At 41.1% G+C, this 24,743-nt stretch overlaps 1 protein-coding gene and 1 pseudogene across 1 annotated transcript in view; both read right to left on the reverse strand.

The window, feature by feature from the left end:
- Nucleotides 1-10,071, reverse strand: part of LOC115651154 — a 37,112-nt pseudogene extending 27,041 nt beyond the window's left edge.
- Nucleotides 10,072-18,674: 8,603 nt separating this feature from the next.
- Nucleotides 18,675-24,743, reverse strand: part of LOC115651513 (cytosolic phospholipase A2 epsilon-like) — a 50,565-nt gene continuing 44,496 nt past the window's right edge. The window contains 5 exon segments of the mRNA XM_030562594.1: nucleotides 18,675-18,883; nucleotides 19,218-19,404; nucleotides 21,289-21,455; nucleotides 21,995-22,186; nucleotides 22,833-22,940. Of these exon segments, the coding sequence (XP_030418454.1) occupies nucleotides 18,675-18,883; nucleotides 19,218-19,404; nucleotides 21,289-21,455; nucleotides 21,995-22,186; nucleotides 22,833-22,940 (863 nt within the window).

The following is a 24,743-nucleotide window of genomic DNA, read 5'->3' on the forward strand; positions in this document are numbered from 1 at the left end:
CTCTCACTAGCTCCGATTGAGCTAGCGTGCTAAAAATAGAGTGTAGCTGAGGCCTGGCCAAGATAGTATGTACATATTCAGAGCAGTTAGCCCCTCATGTATGATGATCAATGGAGTGGAGTCAGATGGCCATGTTCCCTTAAGGGACTGTTCTTGAGGGGACAACAGGAAAGGAGGATGTGCTAGGAGTTAGGCTGAAAGCAACTCAGAGACATGGATAGAGCAGTCCAGAATGTTTAATAGAGTCCTACTTGTTCAACTTAACCTGTATTCAGCTACACTCAGTGCAAATGAGATACTTCCCACTGCTCGCGCTTCTGTAGGTACATTCTCCTTTTAGTGCACTGGCTTGAACAGAGCTTGGAAAGACACCCCCAGCTTGAAGTGTAGACATACCCTGAGAAACATGCAGGGGAACAGTGGAAGAGGACAAGGTCACTTGGCAATCTGCCCAGAGCAGCAGAGTAGAATAGAGTAGAGTAACCTGGAATTAGGGAAGCATGTATGGGGCCTGGAGAAGAAGGGGATCAGCTGGCAGGAAACCATGTCCAAAGAGTGGGAGGGTCAGATGGGAAGAGAGGAGATGAATAATTGAAGAGTGAAAGGATTCTGTGTGATTAGTATAGTCTTTTTAAAAGGACAATACACTTATCACATTAAAGACAGCTAAAATCATATCTACATTCTTTCCAACTATTACTTTTGCATATAAGCAATTGTTGTAGCTCTCTCAGGCATGTTTTGGGATCAGAAATGGGATCATGACTGAGATGCTGGGAGGTGAATGTGACAGTCTCACGAACAGGTTTGGTCCATGATATGAAAAACATTAAAAACCCCTGAATAACATGATAATGCTTCCAGTTCAGAAAAGCCCTGTTGCATGTATAAACTTGACCCCAGAACAAAAAGTGCTGTTGCAAAGTTACCTTCAATTTTTTGCAGCAGATGCAGACTACTACTATTTTTTAGTCTTAAAACGCTTCCACTATACCTGACATTATTTTGCAATGCAGGAGCTGCTCTCACTGTTCGTGTCTGTGTGGGGATACTTTATATAAATACTATAGTCCTGTGCTCCTTTTGCTTTGACCTCTCTGGGCATTGTGAAAAGTACACAGAGATTCTCCACATGAACACATAAAGGATATTCTCATCTCTCCTACCTAGCTAATACTCTTTACCTTAGCACTCATAGTACCAATGCCAGTGAGGTGGCTTGGACATAAAACACCTGCTATATCTCTTGATACTAAGCTTTCCTGTTAATTGCCCCTTCACACCAGCTGTATATTACATTGCACGTGATCATTTAGGAAACCTGTTAAAAAAAAGATACAACTTTCCAGATGTGACTTTCAAATTTGCATTCTAAATAGGAATTTATACAGCTAGTTGTCTATTTAAGTGATCGGCTGTGCAATTTAGACATCTTATTTAGGTAGCCACGTGCCAAAATTAGTGTCACAGTGTATAATTATAAGCTATGCGTGAAATAGTACTAGATACAATCGAGTATTGGTTCCAGATCTCAGAGCTACTACCTCATAATTGCTGGGTTGGTGCCAACAAACTGTGACAGAGAACTTTGAGTGATACCCGTTGGAGCGGAGAATAATATCCAGTAGGGTCATCTTTGGTGGCAAACTCATCAAAGAGACTGCTTTGCAAAGAGCATCCCACTTTCACCAGCCTCCATTGCCCAAGAGCGCGGAGGCAAAACCCTTGAGTATAATGGAGGAAGCAACAGCAAAGAGACCTTTCCAGAGGGTTAGAATGACAGACTACTATGGTGGGAAATCCAATACACAGGAAGGAAAACAGTAATACATTCCAAATAGTAGCGGAGGCAGAAAACCCAGGAGAATGTGTCCCTTTCACCCAGCCCTCCCTATTATTTCATACATCACCTGTGGGTCAGACTTAAAGTACATGAGAACTCTTTCTCCAAGTGGAAGTTTAGCCACATCAAAGCGCACAGTGAAGAGGTGATCGTCCTGGGTAACATCATCCTCATCGTAGACACCCAGCTCCAGCACATTCTGGGAAAGGAGGTGAGTGATTTTAGAAAGTCTGCATTCTGGCTTTCACAGAGCCCAGAAAGCAGGAAATCCTGGGGAAAATCTTGTGACAAAGAGAGGGTGAAAGAGAAAGAGAGTGTATGGTGGGAGAGAGGAGGAATGAGGAAATGATGCAAAGATCTACCTTTGAAAAAACATCTTCTACCTCTAAGTAATGTGGGTTTTCCCCAGCCCAAAGCTAGGCATGTGGCTGACTGATACATCTGGCTTCCACAGCCTGGTGCAAGATGACAAACTTTTGAGTCAAGATGTGTCATTTCACATCTTTCTGCATCTCTTCCTGCCAGCCAGGAACATTACCTGCATCCTTTCTGCAGGAGAGATACCTGGCAGGAACGCTCTAGAGCACAGATTGGAGGAAGTTCTCAGGGCCTTACCTTGACCTGACTCTGGATCCTGTAGTAGAAGGTTTCATTCCAGACTGGGTCTTTGCAGTTGTTGATGGTTTTAGTCCAGAACTTTTCGGCTGAAGCTGTCGGTAGCCAGAGGGTCACATAGCAATCAGATTGGCTTACTGCATATTAAAAACAAAAACAACCTTTCTAAATGATAACACAGCAATTTATGTAATGCTAATTGGCACTAGGTGAATGAACACACTGAATAAAATTAAAGTCTTCATGTCTGTCCAACATATCCAGTCCAGTCCAAATAATAGGGACAGAGAAGAGGAGGAAATTGATTCTTCTTTGTAGAACTGCCACAAGAGCCACAATAAACACATTGTTTAAAGAAGATTTTCCATTCTATACAATGAAGCAGTCATTTTTTTAATTAAGCTTTTTATTTTATTTTTTTTTAAAGCATGAATATTTTTTATAGCTTGTGAGAAGGAACATAGCTATATTGTACCAATTTATGCCTGGCCCTAACATATGGGCACAGTGTGGGGGAGAGCACAAGGAATCTCCCCCACCCTTGCACAACCTACATAAGGTCATCCGACGAAGTGGGTATTCACTCATGAAAGCTCATGCTCCAAAACATTTGTTAGTCTAAAAGGTGCCACAAGACTCCTTGCTGCTTTTACAGATCAGACTAACATGGCTATCCCTCTGATAATAAGGTCAGACACAGTTGCAGTCCTTGCTTTCAGTGGAGAGCAATAACTGCTTTCTCAATTTCCCTCTGAGCATGAGGAGAAGTGTGGAATAAGTGCAAGCAATTGCCTTGTCTAGTCCTCTCCACTCTGGCACTTCACCCTAGATCAGCACACAAAGTAAAAATGCTGCATCTCTTAAAAGGGTGCAGCAGTGAGTGGATTTCCTCTGGGCACTGGGGAAGTCTAGGAGGCCTTATTCTTCCCTGGAGGAGTTCAGGTCCCCCTGGAGCAGAACAGCTCAGCACCATTCCCAGCACAGAACTACGTGGAACCTCTAGATCAGTAAAGTTACTCACAGGCATCTGTCTGATGGAGATTCCTCGCCCTTATGACTCTTACAGTGAGCAAGTAACAAGGAGATGATTCTGTCTGCAGAATAAACATACAAAAGGCAAGGGTGAATGTTAAAATGTGGGATTTATCTATTAGATCAAAATGGTCAGGAGGAAGGGAGAAATACACCTCTACTCTGATATAATGTGGCCCAATATAACATGAATTCAGATATAAAGCGGTAAAGCAGCACTCCAGGGGAGTGGGGCTGCGCGCTCCAGTGGATCAAAGCAAGTTCGGTAGAACGCGATTTCACCTATAACGAGGTAAGATTTTTTGGCTCTTGAGGACAGCATTGTATCGGGGTAGAGGTGTACCTAACATATGAGCAACCTGCTCAGGCAACTTCTGTATGATAATAAAATGATCAGCAAATGTATTTTACTACTAATCATCTAAGCCAGGTTCTGTGATTAAAACAATATAAGACGCAGATTCATACAATTAGGGGAGCTTGGTTTGGTTTCTAACTAAAGTCCAGTAGTGTTAGATTGTATAATTCAGGGCCTAGTTGGGAGCTGGATTTTTCACATAGCTTTTAGATGAGAAAAGGGAAAACTGAAGAGGTTTTTACAAATGGTACAGTTTTAGTTCTTTGAGATCCAGCTGCCACTGGTGCAGCACATGTGGTTTGGGAGTCAGGGAAGTGGCCGCTATTCTCAGCAGAGCTCTTCTTAGTGCGTTCAAGCCTGTTACGGGCAATATTTACTGCAGGGTCCCCAAGTTGCTTCTAATCTCAATTTTGGTTCTCTCTACTTTGATACCTCCCTTATGCTACTCCCCATGGCATATTGATTCCTTTGAAGTGATGTCTTGTAACTGCATGAGAGCACTGAGCTAAGCTCTGTGATTTCAGTGTACAGAGATTTGTGAGAATCTTTCCTTTAATTTTGAATCACCTGGGTTTGGACCCTTGGAGTTCGCCCCAGAAATCTGAAGTGAAACTCAGGTGAAACTACCATGTTTAACCCTGTTTCACATAAAAATCCTTCATCTCCTTTACCCGGCTGTTTAATTACTTTTAACCAGACTGCATCTCCTAGGGTGAGATTTACCATTTCTCCCCCGAACTCTCACATTGCTCCCCTGATCCTTTCTTGGGGTCCTCTTCATTTCCCCCATTTTATTTATTTTTTTCATTCAGTTCACACTTTCCTTACTACTAACCCTCCATTTCAAAGGTTCCAGAAAGGAAAAAAACAAAATAGGACACAAAATTAATTGGCAGTAAATCATAACTCAAAACGTTCCAACTTAACATACTGTACATAGTGCAAGTAATATACTCAAGAGATCTCAAAAGATATTGTGAGGGCTTAAATAATTAATGGACGGAATGAAACAGTCTTTACTAATGCAAATCTACCATTTAAATCAATGGCAGTTTTGCCTAAAGAAAGCTTGAAGGATTTGATTCAAAGTTTATAAAGCAATTTTTGATCCGTGGATGAAAGGGAAGTGCAGCGTTATTTTTATATTAATGTATTACTTCCAGTTAATGAACAGGAGGGGGACATTTCTTAAACAATCAGTATGATGTTTGTAACTCAATATTTTGTGATCCCACCTGACAAAAAGAAGTGGTGTTTCCTAAATAGTTTAATAAATGTCATCATATTAGAGATAAATTCTCTTAATTCTACTAATTTGCCCATGGAGATTCAAGAGAAAACCAGACAAATTCTTCATGATCTGAGAAAATATTATTCAATGTTAGCATATTCCCTTTATTGCTAACAAAGTCTGTCATTTATATATATAATTTTTAATCTATTCAGCCATGCCACATTCAGAGGCTCCATAATAAAAGTGTTTTCTACAGTGGATGGACAGAGAGCAATAGGACAATTTTTTAACTCTTTTATGTACTATGGATAGAGTGACCAGACAGCAAGTGTGAAAAATCGGGACAGGGGATGGGGGATAATAGGAGCCTATATAAGAAAAAGACCCAAAAATTGTGATTGTCCCTATAAAATCAAGACATCTGGTCACCCTAACTATGGATTAACCAGCACCCACTGCAGTCAATGGCAAAACTCCCATTCACTTCAGAGATGCAGGATTAGGTCTTAAATATTAACATATATAAAATACAAATATCCAAGTTTGGTTTGTCCTGCGCCTGTACGGAGGGCTGGACTAGATGACTTCTCCAGGTCCCTTCCAGCTCTACATTTCTATGATTCTACAGTTAAGTGGCACGTCAAATAAATCAGAGCTGTGTTTAACAGATTGGTTTATAGGGCCTGATTTTTAGTCATCAACCTCCACTTAGGTAAACAAAAGCACTTTTGCAGGTACAAACTTGAACAATTCCAATTTGCACCTCAGCCAAAATGGATAATCAGCACAGACACATGAACGCTGTATATTCCTCAGAGGAGATCATCAACTAATGAGACCAGTGTGGTCTCTGTACCATGCCCTGGTCTAAAGCCAGGGACCAAGTGATATGCAAGGATTCTGGATGACACTAGCATCACCTTCTCAATACACTTCACCAACAAAAGGGAAGGTTAGAGACAAGATGAAAACTGGAGTGTTTGCCAGCATGAAAAGATGTCTTCTTGAGTAAAGCTGGTACCCTGACTTCCCCTGAAGGATTTAATATAATGTGTATTAATTCCCCCAGAAGTTCTGTGTTGTGATGACTTTCCCTCCAGCAGAGGTCAGAAGTAATGCTGATCCATAAAACTGGGGTTTGCACCATTTGAGAAACCGATGAGACACTGTGCCAGATTCATTGAAGCTGCAAATAGCTTCACTTCATTGATGTCAATTACCCCTCACACCAGCAGTAAATTTGTCCTCGTCTGTAGTAATACATATTTTACACTAGAAAGTTTGTTTAAACCAATCCCTTTTCAAGTAACAGAGATACTAAAAATTTTCCATGCACCAAAACTACAGAACTTTAATATCAACAAAGAATGTTTCAAATGTTTAACATCAGCATGTTTCACCCATGAAGCTGGGATTGCTTAGCCATTAAGGATCTATTCAAATTATCAATTTCCCTCCTCCGGCATAAATAACCCTAACATGGTTTGATCTTGAAATTCTCTTTTATAGTACCTTATTGTCAACAGTCCCCTCCACTGTCCACAGATTCCTCTCCTTGGCCTCTCCCATTCCCAATGGATTAGTCTTAGTGTTCAGGTCCTGAAGCAAGAGAGGGAAATGGTAACACTGAAAAGGAACTTCTCAACATCCAGTATCATTCACCATTATAAATGTGTAACTGCTATAACAAAGGCTGAAAAGCCCAAATTCAGAGCTGTGGATCACAAAGCCCCAGAATGTGGCAGTGCTCATCTGGTGCACTAAGTACTACGTCATTTTGTACACCCTAGTTACTTTAATTGGTATGATTGTAGGCACAAAAACCACATCAGTGCCACTGTACGAAACAGCAGAGGATGACGGATTCTCTCAGCTGTGGCTATAAAAGGAACAGTAAACCTGCTCCCTGTAGACTCATCTGCCTTGCTTTCCACTGAATCTCAGCTACCTGCTCCCTCCCTAGGGGCTAATCTTATCACATTTTAAAATAACATTTTAAAACAAGAAAAACATGAAACACACAAAAAGCCCCAGGTGATCTGATATCTTTGTAAGTGAATCTCTCTCTCTCCAAAGAGGTTTCCCCCTCCTCCCAGCCTGTTGTCATTTCTCACTGAGAGTGTAAGTTCCCTGAAGCAAGGACCTTCTCCCCTGTCTGGAAAGAGCCACACACAACAATTAATGTAATAATAATTAATGACCAAGCAGGATGAACAGCACCTGCTTTGTGCTGTACACACCTCAGTGGGCTGGAATTTCATGCAATCTTATTTTGTCATAGGGGCTTTCTTACCTGAGGTAAACTGGCACATAATTCCATTGTAGTATCTGTAACATGCAAGTCCGATGCGACCAATGGCACTTGAATACCACATCCAACACTCTTAAGATGTATTTATAGTTTTTAAACCGGCAGAAGCAACTGAGCAGCTGTTTTATAAACTGACTCAGAGCTCCACCCCTCTCTGACTTCGCAAACAAAAAGAATTTTCCCCCATTTCCTCACCCTAGGAAGGTGAATCTTTTGGGTGACTGCAAAAGGAGAAGATTTCTCTTGCAGATGCAGTGATTGGAGGACAGGAGATGCTGAAACCACAGTTCCCTATTCTTCCCAGTGATGGGGTTTTTAGGAAATAGTAATAAATGATAACAAAATGTATTTGTTTTTCCATTTATACTGCACTTTTCCTCTCAAAGGAATCCGAAAAAGTCCTGTGTAAACTATGCACTTTGAGCACCACTGAAACCCAAGTACCTCTGATTGTAGATAGTGATAACCAATTAGCAGACAGCATGGTAGGGTCCAAACCCCACATGAACTTGACGACAAGGAATTATCAAAGACACTGGTCTTCTGTATCTTCATGAGAGGTCAAAACAGCTGGATATAAATGATAGTCTTTGGCTAGGCTGTCATCCTAATAGCATTGGCCAAGAACAAGAAACTGCAGGCCTCTTGAGTTGAACTGCTTAAAACTGTTCTGAGTGTCTTCAAGATCCCTGACCTACATGGCTGTCCTGCTCAATTCTAGGGAGACAGGGGTCTGCGGGGAAGCAGGTCTACTCTATAAATTTACATCGGTATAACTACATCACTCAGGGGTGTGAAAAATCCACATCCCTGAACGATGCACTTACACCGACATAACTTCCAGGGTAGACAGCACTATGTCAACAGGAGAGCTTCTCCTATCAACATAGCTACTGCATCTTGTGGAGGTGGATTAACTACATCAAAGGTGGAAACCATGCCATCGGCATAAGTAATGTCTTCACTAAAGTGCTAGAGCAGTGCAGCTGCGCCGCTGTAGCATTTGAAGTGTAGACCTGCCCGAACTCTATACGGTATAGAGAAATTGGTGGGGTGTAGCGAAGGGGCCCCACTCCCCCGCGCTCCTGAGGGACATAGGCCAGAGAAGGTGCGGCCACTGGTGGAGGCCTCGCAGCCTGTCCCCGCCCCCTGGAAGTCAAGGGGCGGGACCAAAAGTACAAAAGCCTGGCCCCAGCGCTCAGTTAGGAGGAGGCTGCCAGAGAAGGCAGACGCTAGGGCCTGAGCTCCTGCTGGGCCCGGCCTACCCCGTGCCCAGTACCCAGAGGGGTACTGGCCTGACCTCCCCTGGGGCCAGTACTCAGAGGAGCAGACTGAGCGGTCCGACGCTCGGCCTGTGGAGGAGCTGTCTGGACCTCCCGATGCCTGGTACCCTGAGGAGTGGACCGGACCTCCGGACGCCCGATACCCCGACGAGTGGACTGGACCTCCCGATACCGGACACCCTGAGGAACCCATGATCTGGGACCCCCCGGACTACGCTGGCAGAGGGCAGGTGCCCAGTGAGGGGGAGGTTGGAAGTGGCCCAGGGGCAGCCGACCCCAGTCAGGCTGCAGGCTCACCTGAGCCGATGTCAGTGTGTTTCGGTCAGGATCCCCCACTGACCGCTAGCGGTGTTGACCGCTACTAGGGCCCCGGGCTGGAACGCAGTGGAGTGGGAGGGCCTGCGTTCCCCCTGTCACCCCTTCAAGGGTGGCAGACTCCCCCTCCCCTGACCGGGGGAAGCTATATACTGTTCCCCTGTGCTCAGCCCCGCTGACGAGGCCTGAGCCTAGACTGTGTGTTGCCCCGCCCTGCCCAAGGGCCTGGGCGTACTTATATGCTGTTCCCCTGTGCTCAGCCCCACTGACGAGGCCTGAGCCTAGACTGTGTGTGTTGCCCCGCCCTGCCTAAGGGCCTGGGCCACTTGCTAAGTGTTGTGGGTTCACTCCGCCCCACAGCAAGGGACGGGCCCTGAGTCGACGGAGCGCAATGGGCCGGTGTGGCTCCCCTCCGCCCGCAAGGAGGGTTGAGCCCCGGCACCGCTCTACTACATGGGGCAGCTGGGTATCAAGGGACATTGGGGTATTTAGCAGCTTCCCAAGGCATTGGGGGAAAGGAGAATCCTTTAATGTGAAAAAGGTCCTTAACCTTTTCTCCTGGCAGAATCAAAGTGGCTCCAAACTGAATTATAGAAATGCTTTAACTTGTCAGCTTGTATTGACTGAAAATTGGAGCTGGGCAAAATTCTTCATCCAAAATTTTTTTCACTGAAAAAATGCAGATTCAGGTCAACTGAAACATTTTGTGAATTCTGGCTGAATTCACTGAATTGTTTCAAAGAAAAAAATGGAAATATTTTGTTCTGACATTTTCAGAATGAAATATTTCCATTTTTCAATTCCAAACATCTTTTTGTTTGGAATTTTACTGCAATTTAATTCTTTTAAAAGGGTTAACAAAACCTGAAAGGAAAACAGAACATTTCATTTAAGGTTAAACTAAACATTGAGTTTGACCAGAAACAATATTTTTTAAATTATTTTTAAGTTCAGCTACCAAATTAAAAAAAACAAACAGTTATTTGCACATCTCTACTTAATATACAAATGTTTAATGTTAAGGGATTCCTCTCCACTGTGTTTACTTGTTTGTTGCTCACTAACCTCTGCGTCTGCCATTAGCGCTTAAATCACTGAAGGAGTGATCAGGAGTTCAAGGAACAAGGTCAAGCTGATGTCTGAATTACCTGGCTCAGCAACCTCAAAGACCGGATCTTCTAACTGCTACAGACATAGTATCTGGGAACAAGGACTTAGAATCTAATTCAGAGGCCAATTTCTTCAGTATATTCCCTGCCATTGCTGTTGGGAGTTTTTTCTCTTGGCCCTGTTTGTTCACTTGGCATCAGGGAGGAGCTGAATGTTTGAAAATGACTTGTGACGACTCCAGACGATTACATGAGGTTTCCTATAATAAGGGTAGGTTATTATCTCTTTCAGTGCCTGCTCAGAACTTGAAGACAATGCCATCACTTATGCAGAGATCTGAAATTCACCAAGGTTTGCTACTCTGTAAAGAACAGAACTATGAGCCAGTTGCCAGCGTCAGCTACAACTGTGATTCCTGTATTGCCTTTCTGGTTTGCCTGGAATGGAGCAATAGATTGAAGAATTTCCAGGCATGCAAAACTGTTTGTATATTTCCAAATTTATTGAAACATAGGTGCAGCTAGGATTACCAAGAAGTACATTACAAATCTGTTACATAAATTAGAGACAGTGTTTCCCTGCCTGCCATGCCAAATAATTTGGCAACAGGCATAGTCAACACAATATTGTAATTCTTGCTATGGGCTACTTTATTTCAAAACACTGCAGAGTATAACACCTACATGCATTGTGCAATTTCTCTGTATGCAGGCTGCAATAATATAGCACTGTGAAATGCCTTTTTTATTTAGGTCACATTCTATAATCGCTCTTGCTGATAAGTAGAGAGGGTGGGAAACAGTTTTCCTGTCCCATGAATATTTTCAAAAGTTCAAAAAATTTTCCCAGCTCAAATCAGGATGAAAAACTGAAATCTCAAAACTATACACAGACAGAAAAACATTTTTTTTTAATTTTGGGTCAATCGAATCTTTGATTTCAATAATTTAGAAATGTTTTTGATTTTGACCCTATTTGAAACTCTATTCAGTCTAATTAGCTTACATTTTGAAATGAAAAGTCTTGAACCAGAAAACTGAAATTGAGAAAATGTTGAAACAAAATGTCTCAACAATTCAGAAACCTTTTTTCTCAGCACTGGGAAATTTGTTGAACCCAAACCTGTTTCACAAACAGTTTTGGTTTTGATGAACTGGCATTTCTCGACAAATTCCTGAGCAGCTCTACTAATAAGCATCATATGTATACTCCTTGTCATTCTGAATTAGGTGCAAAACAGCAACATCTCTCTGACATAAACATATCTTATTATATTTAAGGATATTTTATGCTTTAGGGGAGGATTTAATGGGAAGTCTATTGCTGTGGGGAATCTCCGTAGAATGGGAAGAGTGCCTTAATTTATGTTCCGTAGAATGCATCAACTACAGTTGCAAAGAAGTCCAGAATAAAATCTAATTTCTAGTGTTAGGTAATGTATTTACTTAATATAGTTATCTTTAAATTTTACCCTGTTTAATCATGAATGTTGGCAACCTCAGAATGTACAGTTAGGGCCTGATTCTCTTCTGTTCTATATCTTATGCAGTCATTATATTAGGGCAAAATGAGTAAATCAGTAGCACTTTAAGTTGGCAGCGTTTTACATCCATTTGGCAATGATATAATTGACTCTTTAATGTGCAGGGAAATAGAAAAATAGGCCCTTAGGCTATGTCTAGACTAAAATTTGTGGCCCTATTTTAACAAGAGTTAATTGATTGCTGAGTAAATTAACACAGCTACATAAACAAGTCTTGATAATCTACATACATTTGCTCTAAGACACAAACATTTGTGGTTTAGGCTAGTATACAAATGTTTGCGGAGCATCTGGACTACCATTTATAAATGTGTTAGTGAATTTCCATTAACTGGCGATCATTTAACTGGAGTTAAATCACAATCTAGGTAAATTTCAAAGGAACATAACCTTCCTGGAGAGAGAGAGCACCACCTGTGTCAATATTTCATTAGGTCTTCAAGATGGTTTGGCTAGACATTCAGATGCAGCCTGGCCAAACTCGCTTGAAAATAGGAAACCATGTCACATATCTACCGTTAATTAAAACACAGTTTTCTGTTCCATTACAGACCTCTTCTATCAATGACTCTATCAACCCAGGGGCACTAAGTTGCCTTATCAGATGCCACACACTTGCTCAATGCACTGAATCAACGGCCTGATGGAAGTCTATAAAAAATGCTGCACAGAGCTTATTAAATTCAACCATCTTCTCAAAACGTTATCTCAAGGTGAAGATCTGATCAAGAGTGGGATGACTATGTCGAAAGCCACAGTAAGTATCCCGGCCTTTGCCACATCAACTCAGAAGCAAAGACTTCCCTTTGCCTCTAAAATTGCTATATTTATCACTCATTTTGAACAGAGGCAAAATAATACTCTTCTTCTAGTTATTGGGGGAGGATATTAGTGCACCAGACTGGCTGGAAGAATCTATGCAGCCCTATCACAACAATACTCTCATTTGTCTTTAGCAACTCAAGGGTGATGTTACAAACTGCTGGTGCCTTCCCAGACTTGAGCCAATGGACTGCGATCTGAATCTCTTCTTGATTGAAGGCAGGTGGCTGAACCAGAACCTCCTGCCACACTTTCAACTGGCAGAGGTCAACAATTTGAGTCAAAACAGGACCACAAATGCTAATCTCTGAGGCTTGTCTAGACGAGGACAAAGGTATTTTATTCAGTCTATTTATCTTAGTCAAGCTAGTTTAACTCAATTGGCAATGTCATTTAACACAAATGTCAGTACAGTTTAACTTTAGCTTCATTCAAATATGTCAATTATAGCTGAGGCAGAACCTTAGGCTATAAATTGATCTGCTAAAGCTTGACTGAAAAAAGCACCTTTTTCCTAGTCTAGACCAGAGCAGAGAAGCCATCTGAGGGTTTGGCATGAAACAGGAAATAAATTCTGGTTCCTGGGTTAAGCTTATTCAGAGTCAAGAGGGCAGTTCATCCCTGGCACAGTTCCAGTGGAGAGCTGCTCAATCACTGAAGAATTTGTAAATTCATATCTTAAATATTAAGGGCCAGATTTACGAAGATATTTAGGTGCCCAGATATAAGCTATAACCGAGTGGGATCTACAAAAGCACGTAAGCAGTTTAGGCACCCAACTCCCTTAGGCAATTTTGGAAATTCTACTAGCTGCCTATCTGCATCTTTAGGTATCTAAGTACCTTTGTAAATTAGGCTTTAAAAAATTACATGGTATGAGGATCAGTACTGACATCAAAGCAAGTAAAATTCAAAAAATACTGCAAAGAACTGGGTGTGCTGAAGAAGCATCTTCTGCTTACATTTTCCAGGCCCAATGCAGACCAAATGGACACTGTTTCAGAAACCCATGTCTTTACAAATACTTTACAGATGCAAGAAATAGACACGGACTTTGACTTAATGAGCTTACAGTCTAGTACTGGAAAGGGTGAGAAGAGTAGGGAAACAAACAGTAGGGAGAGATGAGTGAGGAGGTATTATAGCGATAAAAATCACCCAGCTACTCCATTAAGGCATATGCACATCTTTGTTCAAGTCATGCCCTCCAGTAATAATAAATAGTAATTACATTGCTCTACAGCCAAAATGCTTCTGAAATAAATGTAGTCCAACTTTACTAATTCTGGGTCACTAAGAACGAAAATGATGCTTAAAATTGTTGATTGGCTCTAGTTTTCAAGATATGCTATTGGGTCAGTACATACGACCCTTGACTTGGGAATGGCGGAGGATAAGTGAGTTATAAAGGGAAGGGAGCTCAATTTAAACCAGAAATGACTAAAATACATCTTTGACTGGATTTATGAATAAATCTATAACTGGGTTTTGACAGTACTTGCTTTTTAGGCAAAACAATGAATGATGCAATCTGAAGCTGGTATTGCGTCATACAAGATATGAATTGCATCATGTTATTCCTAGCAGTCATGGATGATGCAATCATAATGAAGCTTACATCACTCTGCTGAACAAATTGCCCTATATCAGCTCTAGAAATCATACAATGTTGTGCTCTCTTATTTGTCAGTGTTTGATTTGCAAAGGGACACATTTCTGTTTAGCCAAAGTGAGCAGAGATGCCTCGTACTTGTGTGAACAGTGCAGATAACTTCTGCTATGTTTGTGGTGAAGTGACTTTTGCATCACAAAAGCGCAATATAACCACTATGGTTAAGAAAGCCTATCACCTTTATTTTGGCTGCAAAATTGGAGATCAGGACAAGAGGTGGGCCCCACACATATGCTGCAACACTTGTGCAACAAATCTTCACCAGTGATTGAACAGGAAAAGGAAATCTATGCCTTTTGCAGTGCCAATGATTTGGAGAGAGCCAACAGATCATACCAGCAATTGTTACTTCTGCATGGTGCCTCCAGTTGGGAAAGGTGTGTCAAAGAAGAAAAAGTGGACTGTGCATTATCCAAACATTCCATCAGCTATACGCCCAGTACCCCATGGAGAAGGACTGCCGGTTCCTGATGCACCAGAATCATTCTCACTTGAGTCAGACAAGGAAGAGGAAGAGGATGAAACTTCCTGAACCATCAATGTCACAGGATCCACATTTTCTCCCATCCTCCTCCTCTGAACCACACCTCATAACACAAGGTGAACTGAATGACCTTGTCAGGGTTTTGGAACTACCCAAGAGTAAGGCAGAGCTGTTAGGCTCCAGACTACAGCAGTGGAATCTCCTGGCAGGCTATCAGGGCAAATGGAGCCCATCGATGCTTGGAGACTATTGCTGGACAGTGACAAGAGATGCTCCATTTAATGAATACAAGAGACAAGCCAAGAAGCACCGAGTAGACACTGAATAGGACTAAACTATGTACATAATAGTTTTTTGCCTTTTGTTTCATAATTAATTTTATTTATGTAACCCTTTTGCTGATTTTTAAAGTGTTACATAAACAGGACTGGTGAAATATTATCATGTAAAGCAACCATAAACACATGAAAAGACCTAGGTTTATGATTTATGATTAAAACTCTACTATCTACACAATATACATAGACATAAAATGTAAAAATTTAAATATCTTAGAAACAGTAGCCAATCAGTTGTTTTAATTGTCATATTTGAATTCAGCACATCAAAATACATAATAAATATCAAATTTTATCTCTGAAGCAGACGACTTCTCAAAAATTGTAGACCAGTATTATTAACTGACTTCTTAAGGACACCAGGGAAAAAATGAGTCTTTCAGAGGGAACAGATAGAACAAACAGAATGTAGAGGCTTAGTGGATCTGAACCAGGAAGGTAATTAAATTTGTTCCAAACTGTGATATTAACTCCTTCCTTCTTCCTTATCCCACTTGCCTCACCTCCATCTTACTGTCCATATCTCCAACCAGACAAATGTCCAGCCCCATTCAGTATAAAGAAAGGTTCAGGAACATTGGCTGTGCAGATCCCAGGGAGCTCCGGAGGTTGTGAAGACATGATGTTGCTGAATCTCCTCTGGCTAATCCCTATGGAAATTCTCTTCTTCTCAGGGGGCAAATATTTATATCAAATATGCTGAATCATTACAATCTTTAATTTAAATATGCAATGGGAAGGTATATATCTGAACAGCACGTGGGAGTACTAGTCACACTGGGAGACGGTACACAGTATCTTATTTCATCAGGGAAAGTACTCATTTACGCTTCTTATCCATTATTATATGGTGCTGAGCACAATCCAGGCATTCAGAAAGCATACATGTATCCTTGGCGACAAGTTGGATCTGCAATAATTTGCTAGCCCAAAGCAACACTTCACTCTGTGGAAACTAGTTGTCTAACTAAATCAAACACAGGTGTAAGTGTTGGATTGGATTTCTGAGATCAGAACTCAATAGCACAGCCTTGCTTTTAATTAATTAATTAATGTGAGCTGATGGCATATTTTACTGCAAAGCATGGCTCCATCAAGTTAATAATGGCTCTTTATTAGCACACTCTAGCAGTGGTGGCTCTTGGTAAACTGAAATACATTATGTAATGAAATCACCATATTCTAGTAAATAGTGTAAGAGGAAAAGGAAAAGTAGGCACTACAGTTCCAGAGTGCAATGCATAGCTGTGTTGTTTACAGCAATGTTCCCCAGAATATAATGAAAATACTAACTCTGATATTTAGGGCCACATCCTCAGCTGCTCTGAATCAGCACAGCTCCATTTAAGTCAATGCAGCTACACTATTTATACTGCTAAGGAGTTGGTCCCATAGGGTTTACTGTCATAAGTAGATGCTCAACTAAGAACACAGTTTGTCCTTTTTAGATATCATAACACCATATGAATATATGATGATGAAGTGCAGTAAAATCCCACAAGGAGTGCAAAGCATAATCTATACTCCTTGTGCAGAGGGGAGTTAACGATGGTATACATCCTTTTGCACAAGTTACAGGCTGCAGGAAATCATTCTTCAGATTTGACTTACTGTGGATAACATTTGTAAACCATACCAAATGCAATTAAGGGGAATCACATGCCCCCAGATCAACTCACATATCAGGCTGTTCAAAAAGATAGCGGAAATCAGGGTAACTGTGGATAGTTTGTTCTTTTATTCACTATACTCATAACGAGGCTTTGTTTGTTATGCTCTTTGTCCCAATAATAGCTGTATTATTATCACAAAGAACATGATGTGATCATGAAATATGTCACTGAAGTGCATCAGTTGAATATATGAGCAGAGGCTGATTTTACCTTTTGCACATAACCCTTTATTGTGCAACATATCAAAACATTAAATATTTGCTTATAACATTTCATCCCAAGTGGTGCAAGTGCTGTGGCTAAAAACAATCAATCATTTTCTTCACAGCAAGGATTGGAGGTTCAAATGGGTGATATTTCTTATGTTGTTGATGTGGCATACAGAGCATCTTATTTCAGATTAAAGCTAGTGAGCTTACAATAGAAGATGTTGCAGAAAAGGAACAAAAACACAGATTTATTCATAACTCCTGAGTTCTTAAAAACTGATGTCTGGACCCCGAGCCATAGATTTGCAGCATCAGGACCTCAGGTTTATTAGTAAAGTGGGAATTACTGTCAACATATCTTGTTTGTGAAATGCAGTGGCTGCGACAGTATGTTTTGTCATTTTACAGCTAACACCAGGTGCTCTCACAGTAGTGGAAAGACACTTTCCTTTAAAAAAATACATTTTTTTAATGCAGCCTCCTGGCAAATTACCTGTCAGTCTTTGATCCCACATATAGGTCTGCTATCCACCCCAAGCTACCAGTGGGATGGAGCATGCAGGTACAGAGTTTGACTCTCCAGTATGCTGCTCTACCTAGGTGTCTGATTCACCCAAATCTAAGAGAGCTCATTACACAACTAGAAGCCATTCACTCCTCTGTTTGTATGACTGTGCGGGGCATTTGTCCTTATTGTGTTTCCAGACACTTTGACACAGACCTTCAAGATAATTGCTAAACTGAAAGTAGTTTTGGGAATCAAATGCCACTTGCATGGTGTGGATACTTTGCCTTATGCAGTATATGCACCACTCCTGAGTGCATGGCTCCTGCTTAAGTACTTTCTGGTGCCCCCTCCTGGGTTCAGTGTTACCTCAGAATTGGGAACATAACTGGTGGGAAGAAGGAGTATCTTTATGCAGCCTTCCTACATTGCCCCCTAAAGGCAGGAGGAATAAGCCTTGCAGCAGCTGACACGTCTATCTCTGCTGCAGGTTATGTGTGAAGCTGGATCTGTATGACCAGACCAACCACAGGAGCTACAGCAGGGAAGGAAAAAGAATGGTTTAATTGGGGGCTATTACAGACACTAGCAACAGTGGAAGGGAAGGAAGAAAAGGAGCATCTCCTGTTTTCCTCACTGGCACAAGAAAGTTTGGTGTGGACTGCACTAGAGGAAGGAAAGTTGTAGGGAAGAAACCACTCATTCAACCCATCCCATTCCCCTCAGTGACTGTGTAACCCACACACCTTCTGGTGTAGTGTTCTGTCCCATCTAGTGGCACTGAGACCACTTAAAGAGAGAGCAGTTGATGAGTTTGCTCTACAGCCTTAGCTAACAGCCAATTGGCTTTTAGCTCATGCAGTAGAAGCTCATGCACTAAACTCCAGAGTCCAGGGTCCCTGATTCAGTCCCACCTGCCGACAACCAGGGTCTGCCGGCATTACAAATTGCACCTATGTTGTCTTGGTTTACTTTTACATTTTAAAAAGATTTAAAATATATTTCCTATATGCCATAAATTATACTGTATTAGCTTAGCATTACTTAAACTTCATTATTAGAGTTCTGGAATAATTTTAAAGTAGTCTATAAACAGCTTTGTTGTAATTAAATTAATTAGGGAACAAAGTATGTATAAAGTCTTCACAGATGGTGAATTTTGGTTATCTAAGTAAACCACTACACAGAGATGAAAGAGAATCCACTGAGGTATCCAAGCTAAGCAGCTTCTGTGGCGTGTAATGGTCAATCAGCAAGCTTTGGTCCTTCCATGTGCTGGGAAATACAGAAATCTCAACCCTGAAGATATATGCATTTGGGATGGTGTCTACTTCTTCTGTTGCCTTTTCCGTTCCACTGCTGTATGCAAGGCCTGAAGAATCAGGTGTGCGTTATTCAGGATGTTGTATTCACTTAGATTTACCAGCCGGTGGTAATTCTCATCAGTGTATGTCATTGCGAATGTATTATATGGGGAAGAGCAACTAGTAACATCAACTTTGCCCCCCTCCATCTCTGAGCAGCAGCGTGTCACACCTAGGAAAAAGATTCAACAGGACATTGCTGTGGTATTGGGTTTATCACAGTTTGATGACAACATTTTACACTAATAATAAACAGATTTGTGAGAGACAGAATGAAACATGAGACTGAAACAAGGGCTGAGCATCTCACAGCCAAGGGACAGTTGATGATACAAGTAACAATGAAAATGGTAACTTTAGCCAATGGAGAAGTTCATGGAATTGAAATGACCAGTGAGGACCCAGCCAGTAGAAAGAGTTATCAAATGAGAAATGAGGATCCAGTCAGTGGGTAGACCAGCCATGCTGACCCTTAGTTAAATGATTTGCAGCTGTTAACAACTTACCAGGTGCTTTATAATATCGGAAGGTGTCATTCACAAGTGGGAAAAATACCACAATGGGGCTTCCTGGGGTTTCTGAATCTTGAAACAGGTAACACTCCTTTAGATTTTTCCTTTCTTCCTCACTCAGGAAAACTTTGGGGAATGGGATTTTCTGATCTGCATAGTATTTACAGGCCTGGTCCAGAGGCTAGAGCATTACAGAAGTGAACAGTATTAGAGCCCAAAGAGATTAAGATTATAGGATACCTATATGATACTCCTGGCACACCTGTGAGGCTGCACGTAGTTTGAGACCCATGAGACTATGTTAAATAACATCTACTATGTATTGTAGTTCCCCCCCCCCACACCGCGAGTACTCAAAACAAAATCATCACATGATACGAATAGAACTCAGTAACTGTTACAAACTGTAAATAGAGTTTTAAAGCTAGACTAATAACTTGAAATATGGATTGATAAGAATTCTTAAAACAGGGTCTTGAATAGGACCGCTCTAACAAAAGTTTAGAGTACAGCATGGAGTGTCAGGAAAACAAAGAGGCTGCATTAAATATAATTTATGGAATTTAGTCAGAAAAAACTACATTAAGAAAATGTTTTGGATTCATGGCTAAGTGCTCAAACATCAGGAAGCAAAGTTTGGTTTGTGTATGCAACCCCATACCCTTGTATATAAGTATCATAATAACGTTTTTAATTAGATTACATTTTCATTACCTACAATACTCTGACTCTAGTAACATAATATGTCTTACTTGATTCACACTCTGAAATGCACACATCGTCATCTTGTAGTATTATATACTACTCTATATATGCTAAACAAATAGAAAATAGTTTGTATCAACATACTAAAATCTCAGCATCCTTCCTAGTGAGACTCATTTTATCCCAGTGGATGCCATAAGATGAAATGATGGTTTGTCAGGCATACATACTGTGTGTCATATAACCTGAAAAGTAGGGGCATAGCTATTGTCACTCACAAAAATGTCAATAGCCTCATTTTACAAAGATGGTCAATGTAAGCACATGACATTCCCATGCAGCCCCTAACAAAGTAAATACACTTAATATAAATATGCAAATTTGCTCCTTCCCTGGGCTAAGGCTTTATAGGTAACTTGATTAACTTAACCACAAAACCTAAGATTCTGCCTAAATTCTCCCCCAAAGATAGCTTCCAGAGCTTTCCCTGTAGTATCCCTCATTCCCAGCCTGTAAAATTCTTCTGCTCCAGAGAGGCTGTCATGTCATAGATATAGCTACACACACACACACACACACACACACACACACACACACACACACACACACACACACACACACACACACACACACACACACACACACATCTAGTTGGAAGCAGCAGAAATTACTCATCATCTTTATTCACACTTCTAGAATCTGAGTTTAGTGTGACTTGACAGAAGATCCCTGCATTCCTATGCAGCATCTTTGAGTTTTCCACAATATTAGCCATCTTGTCTGAGCTGAAGTCATAATCAATTCAGTATATATCACGACAGGTCCCTTTTACAACTCTGGTGGAAAACAGACTGATGTCTTTCAGAAGATTCAATACATTCATAAATCAACATCAGACATTTCCAGCATAATAGAGGGAATTGGAACAATTTCATTAACTGCTACACTGAAAGACTCACCATAGGTGGAATGCATCTCACAAATGTCTGCCACTAAAAGAATTCTACAACCATATCCTTTTATTTTTGTTTTTGTTTGTTTGTTTCTAAGCCCTAGTGGTCTGTGATGATGATATCACATAAAAATGGAAGTGAGATGTTTTAATTAACTGCAATGTGTAGATCAATGGTCTAAAACAAGGATTCATACCACTACAATTGGCAGCTGAATTTTCTCTCTCCTGGAATCACCTTCCTCTTCTAATGCTTGGAAATGGAAATATAGGGATTAAAATGTAATTAATTTAATAAATTAGTTGAAATAATTAAAATAAGATAATATTTCTAGCTATTAAGTATTGGAAGGTTACAGGCAAAAGGCTATCACTAGAGAAAACAAATAATAAATTGATTCATCTCACCAAAGTCTGCGATCCTGCACTGTAACTTAAATGCAGGATGACGTCCACTTTCCTCTCTAGCCTTAAAAGTGGTGGGCAGCTGGTATTGATGAAAAATCCGGCATCTACCATGCCAAGGAGATCTGATTGCTGACTCAGCTGGTTGGGAGACATGTCTAACACAGTATCTAAAAGGCAAATATTTTTTGTCATAAGAAAAACAATGTATGAGCAAATCTGCAACTTCTTTGAAGAAAACAGAGTTGAAAAAGAAAGGGTTCATCCCACACTGTCAATTGAATTTCATTGCCACACTACTATAGCTCAGCTTTATCCTAAAGCAGTGTTTCCCAAACTTGGGATTCCACTTGCTTAGGAAAAGCCCCTGGCGGGCTGGGCTGGTTTGTTCACTTGCCGCGTCCACAGGTCCGGCTGATCACGACTCCCACTGGCTGTGTTGGGGCGGCAAAAAACTTAGAGCCACCCCAACAGTACCCCAAGGAGATAGGAGTTAAGCCCTACCAAACTAATATCACTACAGATTTTCAGCCTTGCACAATTCAGGTGATTGGTCAAACAATTGTTTTCTAAATTAGATTCAAATTTTACTATTTATGGTGGGTTAGAAATTGATGCTCATTCACTTTCCTCCAAGCCCCAGTTGCCTCACTAAATTCCACACCCAAAACCACCTCAAAAGATACCATTAAAAAACCAGTGCTATTACCTTTCCATCTATAAAACTTCTCATTCCCCAGGTAGTCATTATGCACCTGGAAGCCCTTGAGGAAATTGTGATATTGAGCAACTGACAGGCGATCTGTTAAAGCATCTCGAAGAGCACTGGAAAAAGGGCCTTCAGGAGTGAGCAAGTGAGTTTTCACCTCATGTGGCCTAGTAGGCAGCACAGGCTCTTCCTCTGTACCAGGGGAGACAAGGAGAGAAAAGCTTGGGTTTCGTATAATTATTTTTGGGGTGTTGTCCTTGTATTTCAGTGATGGTTGAGGCAGGTATGAGAATGATTTATTTAACCAACAACAAACAATAACTTCTAAAGTAGTCATGGTACTGTTGTTGCTGTAATATTGCCTAGTTTTATTCTCTGCGTTGGTCTCTGGTTCTGGTCTATGCATGTGCTTGTCTGTAAGATTCAATAGCAAATGTGATGCTGCATCCTTTTCTGCAGGATGTGTGGTAACTTTCAACTGCCTGATGAAGCTTAACCCTTTTTAACACACTCTGTAGTTTTAGTACTGTAGTTATCATAATTGCAGCAATATTTTCCCCTGATTTGCATCCTCCTCCTTTAAGTCCATGCATCATGGTAATTCTCTTTCAGCTGAGGAGGATCCCATCAGTGCTACTCCTAGACCAGCCAAAAGAACTTAGCACAGCAGCAAAGGCATTCCCCTGGCTCTATCTGTGGCTTCTGCAGTAAGTGTTTAGAAAAACCTTCCTGGAGAGAATATGTTCACACTATGTGACAGGCTTCACATGTCAGACAGGCATGAATCTCCAATTTAAACATGAATGAAAGACAAAGTTGAGGTATACAAATGTCTCACCAATATCAACTATTCTGTCTCGAGTCCACCTGTGCCAGAAGTCCTCTGAACTGTTGGACAAACTCCAGATGTATAACAGGTTCAGAGAAAATACACTGCTCCACATGCCTGTGAAGGGAAAAAGATTTTATGGAAACTAATCTAGTGAACGTTTGGAAGCATCTAACTGAAAACTGCCTTTTGCCTTCCCCATCAACTTTTTCAATTTTCTTCAGTTAATTTTTGAGGGAGCTTGAAAAGCACAATTCATACATTCCTAAACCTTCAAGTTTTAATGTATTTGACACTTCAAAGGTGCTGACTTTAACTAATTAAAGAAGTCAACCACAGGGAGTGTTATATCTCTAACTTACCACAAGTAATGTTGCACTCGAAACAGAGGAAGTGATGGGAGAGAAATCCAGGGGTAGAAATACTCTCTCAGGAAGCTGAATAGAGCTCTATTGCAATAAGCCTGAGATCATCCCATCCATTTACCTTTTCTGGTGGTTCCCTAACTTCACTGAGCAGGGCTCTCCTGTCTGTACAAAAGTCGTCCCAGCCTTGAGTTGCCCTGAATCCCCTTTGAATGGGAATTCTCTGGTTGTCCAACAGTTTACCCTATCAAAAGGAAAAGTCCCCCTGGTATGTTGAAGGGTTCTGCCATCTCTCCAAATCCTTCTCATCCCCCTACATTCCAGCCACTCTTTTTTTCCTTCTAAGATCAACTTTTCTGCCCACACCCTCTCTCATACTTCTCAAACTCGCACTTTTGCCATCTCAGATGGGAGCTGCTCTGAACAGCTCTCTCAAATGGTCCCATTTGGAACCACATCTACCATTTTAACTTTACCTTTGAGCGAAACACTCCATATGACTTAGTTTTAAACATGTTTTTAGGATATGTAGGCTAAGGCCTTACTACTTCCCAAGGAAGAGAAGATGGGAGTCAGCATGTGCATAGAATGTATTACAGTCTCATTTTTAATACTGCTGATAAACCCATATCTCCATTAGCTGCATGCTGGCTAGAGACACAAGGTCAAAGCTAAACTTGGCTGCGTCCTGAGAACTCAGAATGTTCTGAACTTCAGACTCTTTTTTTCTCAAATAACTCCATTCTAATGAGTAGCTTGAGGGTACTGGAATGAGGAAACTGGGGAAGGCGACTCTGATGTAGTGGGGGACAAAAGATGAAGATCCTGGAAGGGGAGCCTGGGATGAGGATCCAGAGGAAGTGATGGCTGGGACTGGCCAGGTGCAGAGCCTGGGACAAAGATTCAGGAATGAGGTAGGGAAGAAGAGACAGGACTGAGACAGGGACAGGACAGACATGTATGTGTGACCAGTAGAGAACATTCCCTTCCAGACCAGGAATAGAACCCAATATTCCTGAGTCTTATCACCATCTGCCATCAGCAAATATCTATGAAACCCCTCTTGCAAAGTATATGTCTCATCCTCTGCTAATGGCTGGTTCACATAAAGGATGACAACCTACTACTGCTACCAGTTATTCCCTTAGCTCAAGCGACAGAGGTTTGAATGGTGGTCCTAAAGTTTCCAGCACTGCTGATGACCCAGGTGGTAGTCAATATGACATCCTATGATGGATTTACTGCTTTTTCTTTTGCTTTTTTACATGATGACATAATATTTTTTCCACAGAACCCTGCCTCATGTAATGCACAGGATGAACTTGCTGTGGGAATGAATCAGAGTTATGTAGCGAAGGAATCCATGTCTTTTCTGGTGCAGAAATTGAAAGGTGAGTAGTGAACGAGGTAGTGTATTGCAGAATGAGAAGGGATGGTCTCCTGTATAAGGCAATTGAATGCTGATCTGGAGAATTGTATTCTCTCATTGCCTCTGCCACAAAGTTCCTGTATGATGTTGGGCAAGTTACTTAAAGCAAACTATTCACACCTAATC

Source organism: Gopherus evgoodei, chromosome 4, assembly GCF_007399415.2.
Source record: "Gopherus evgoodei ecotype Sinaloan lineage chromosome 4, rGopEvg1_v1.p, whole genome shotgun sequence".
NCBI classification, from domain to species: Eukaryota; Metazoa; Chordata; order Testudines; family Testudinidae; genus Gopherus; species Gopherus evgoodei.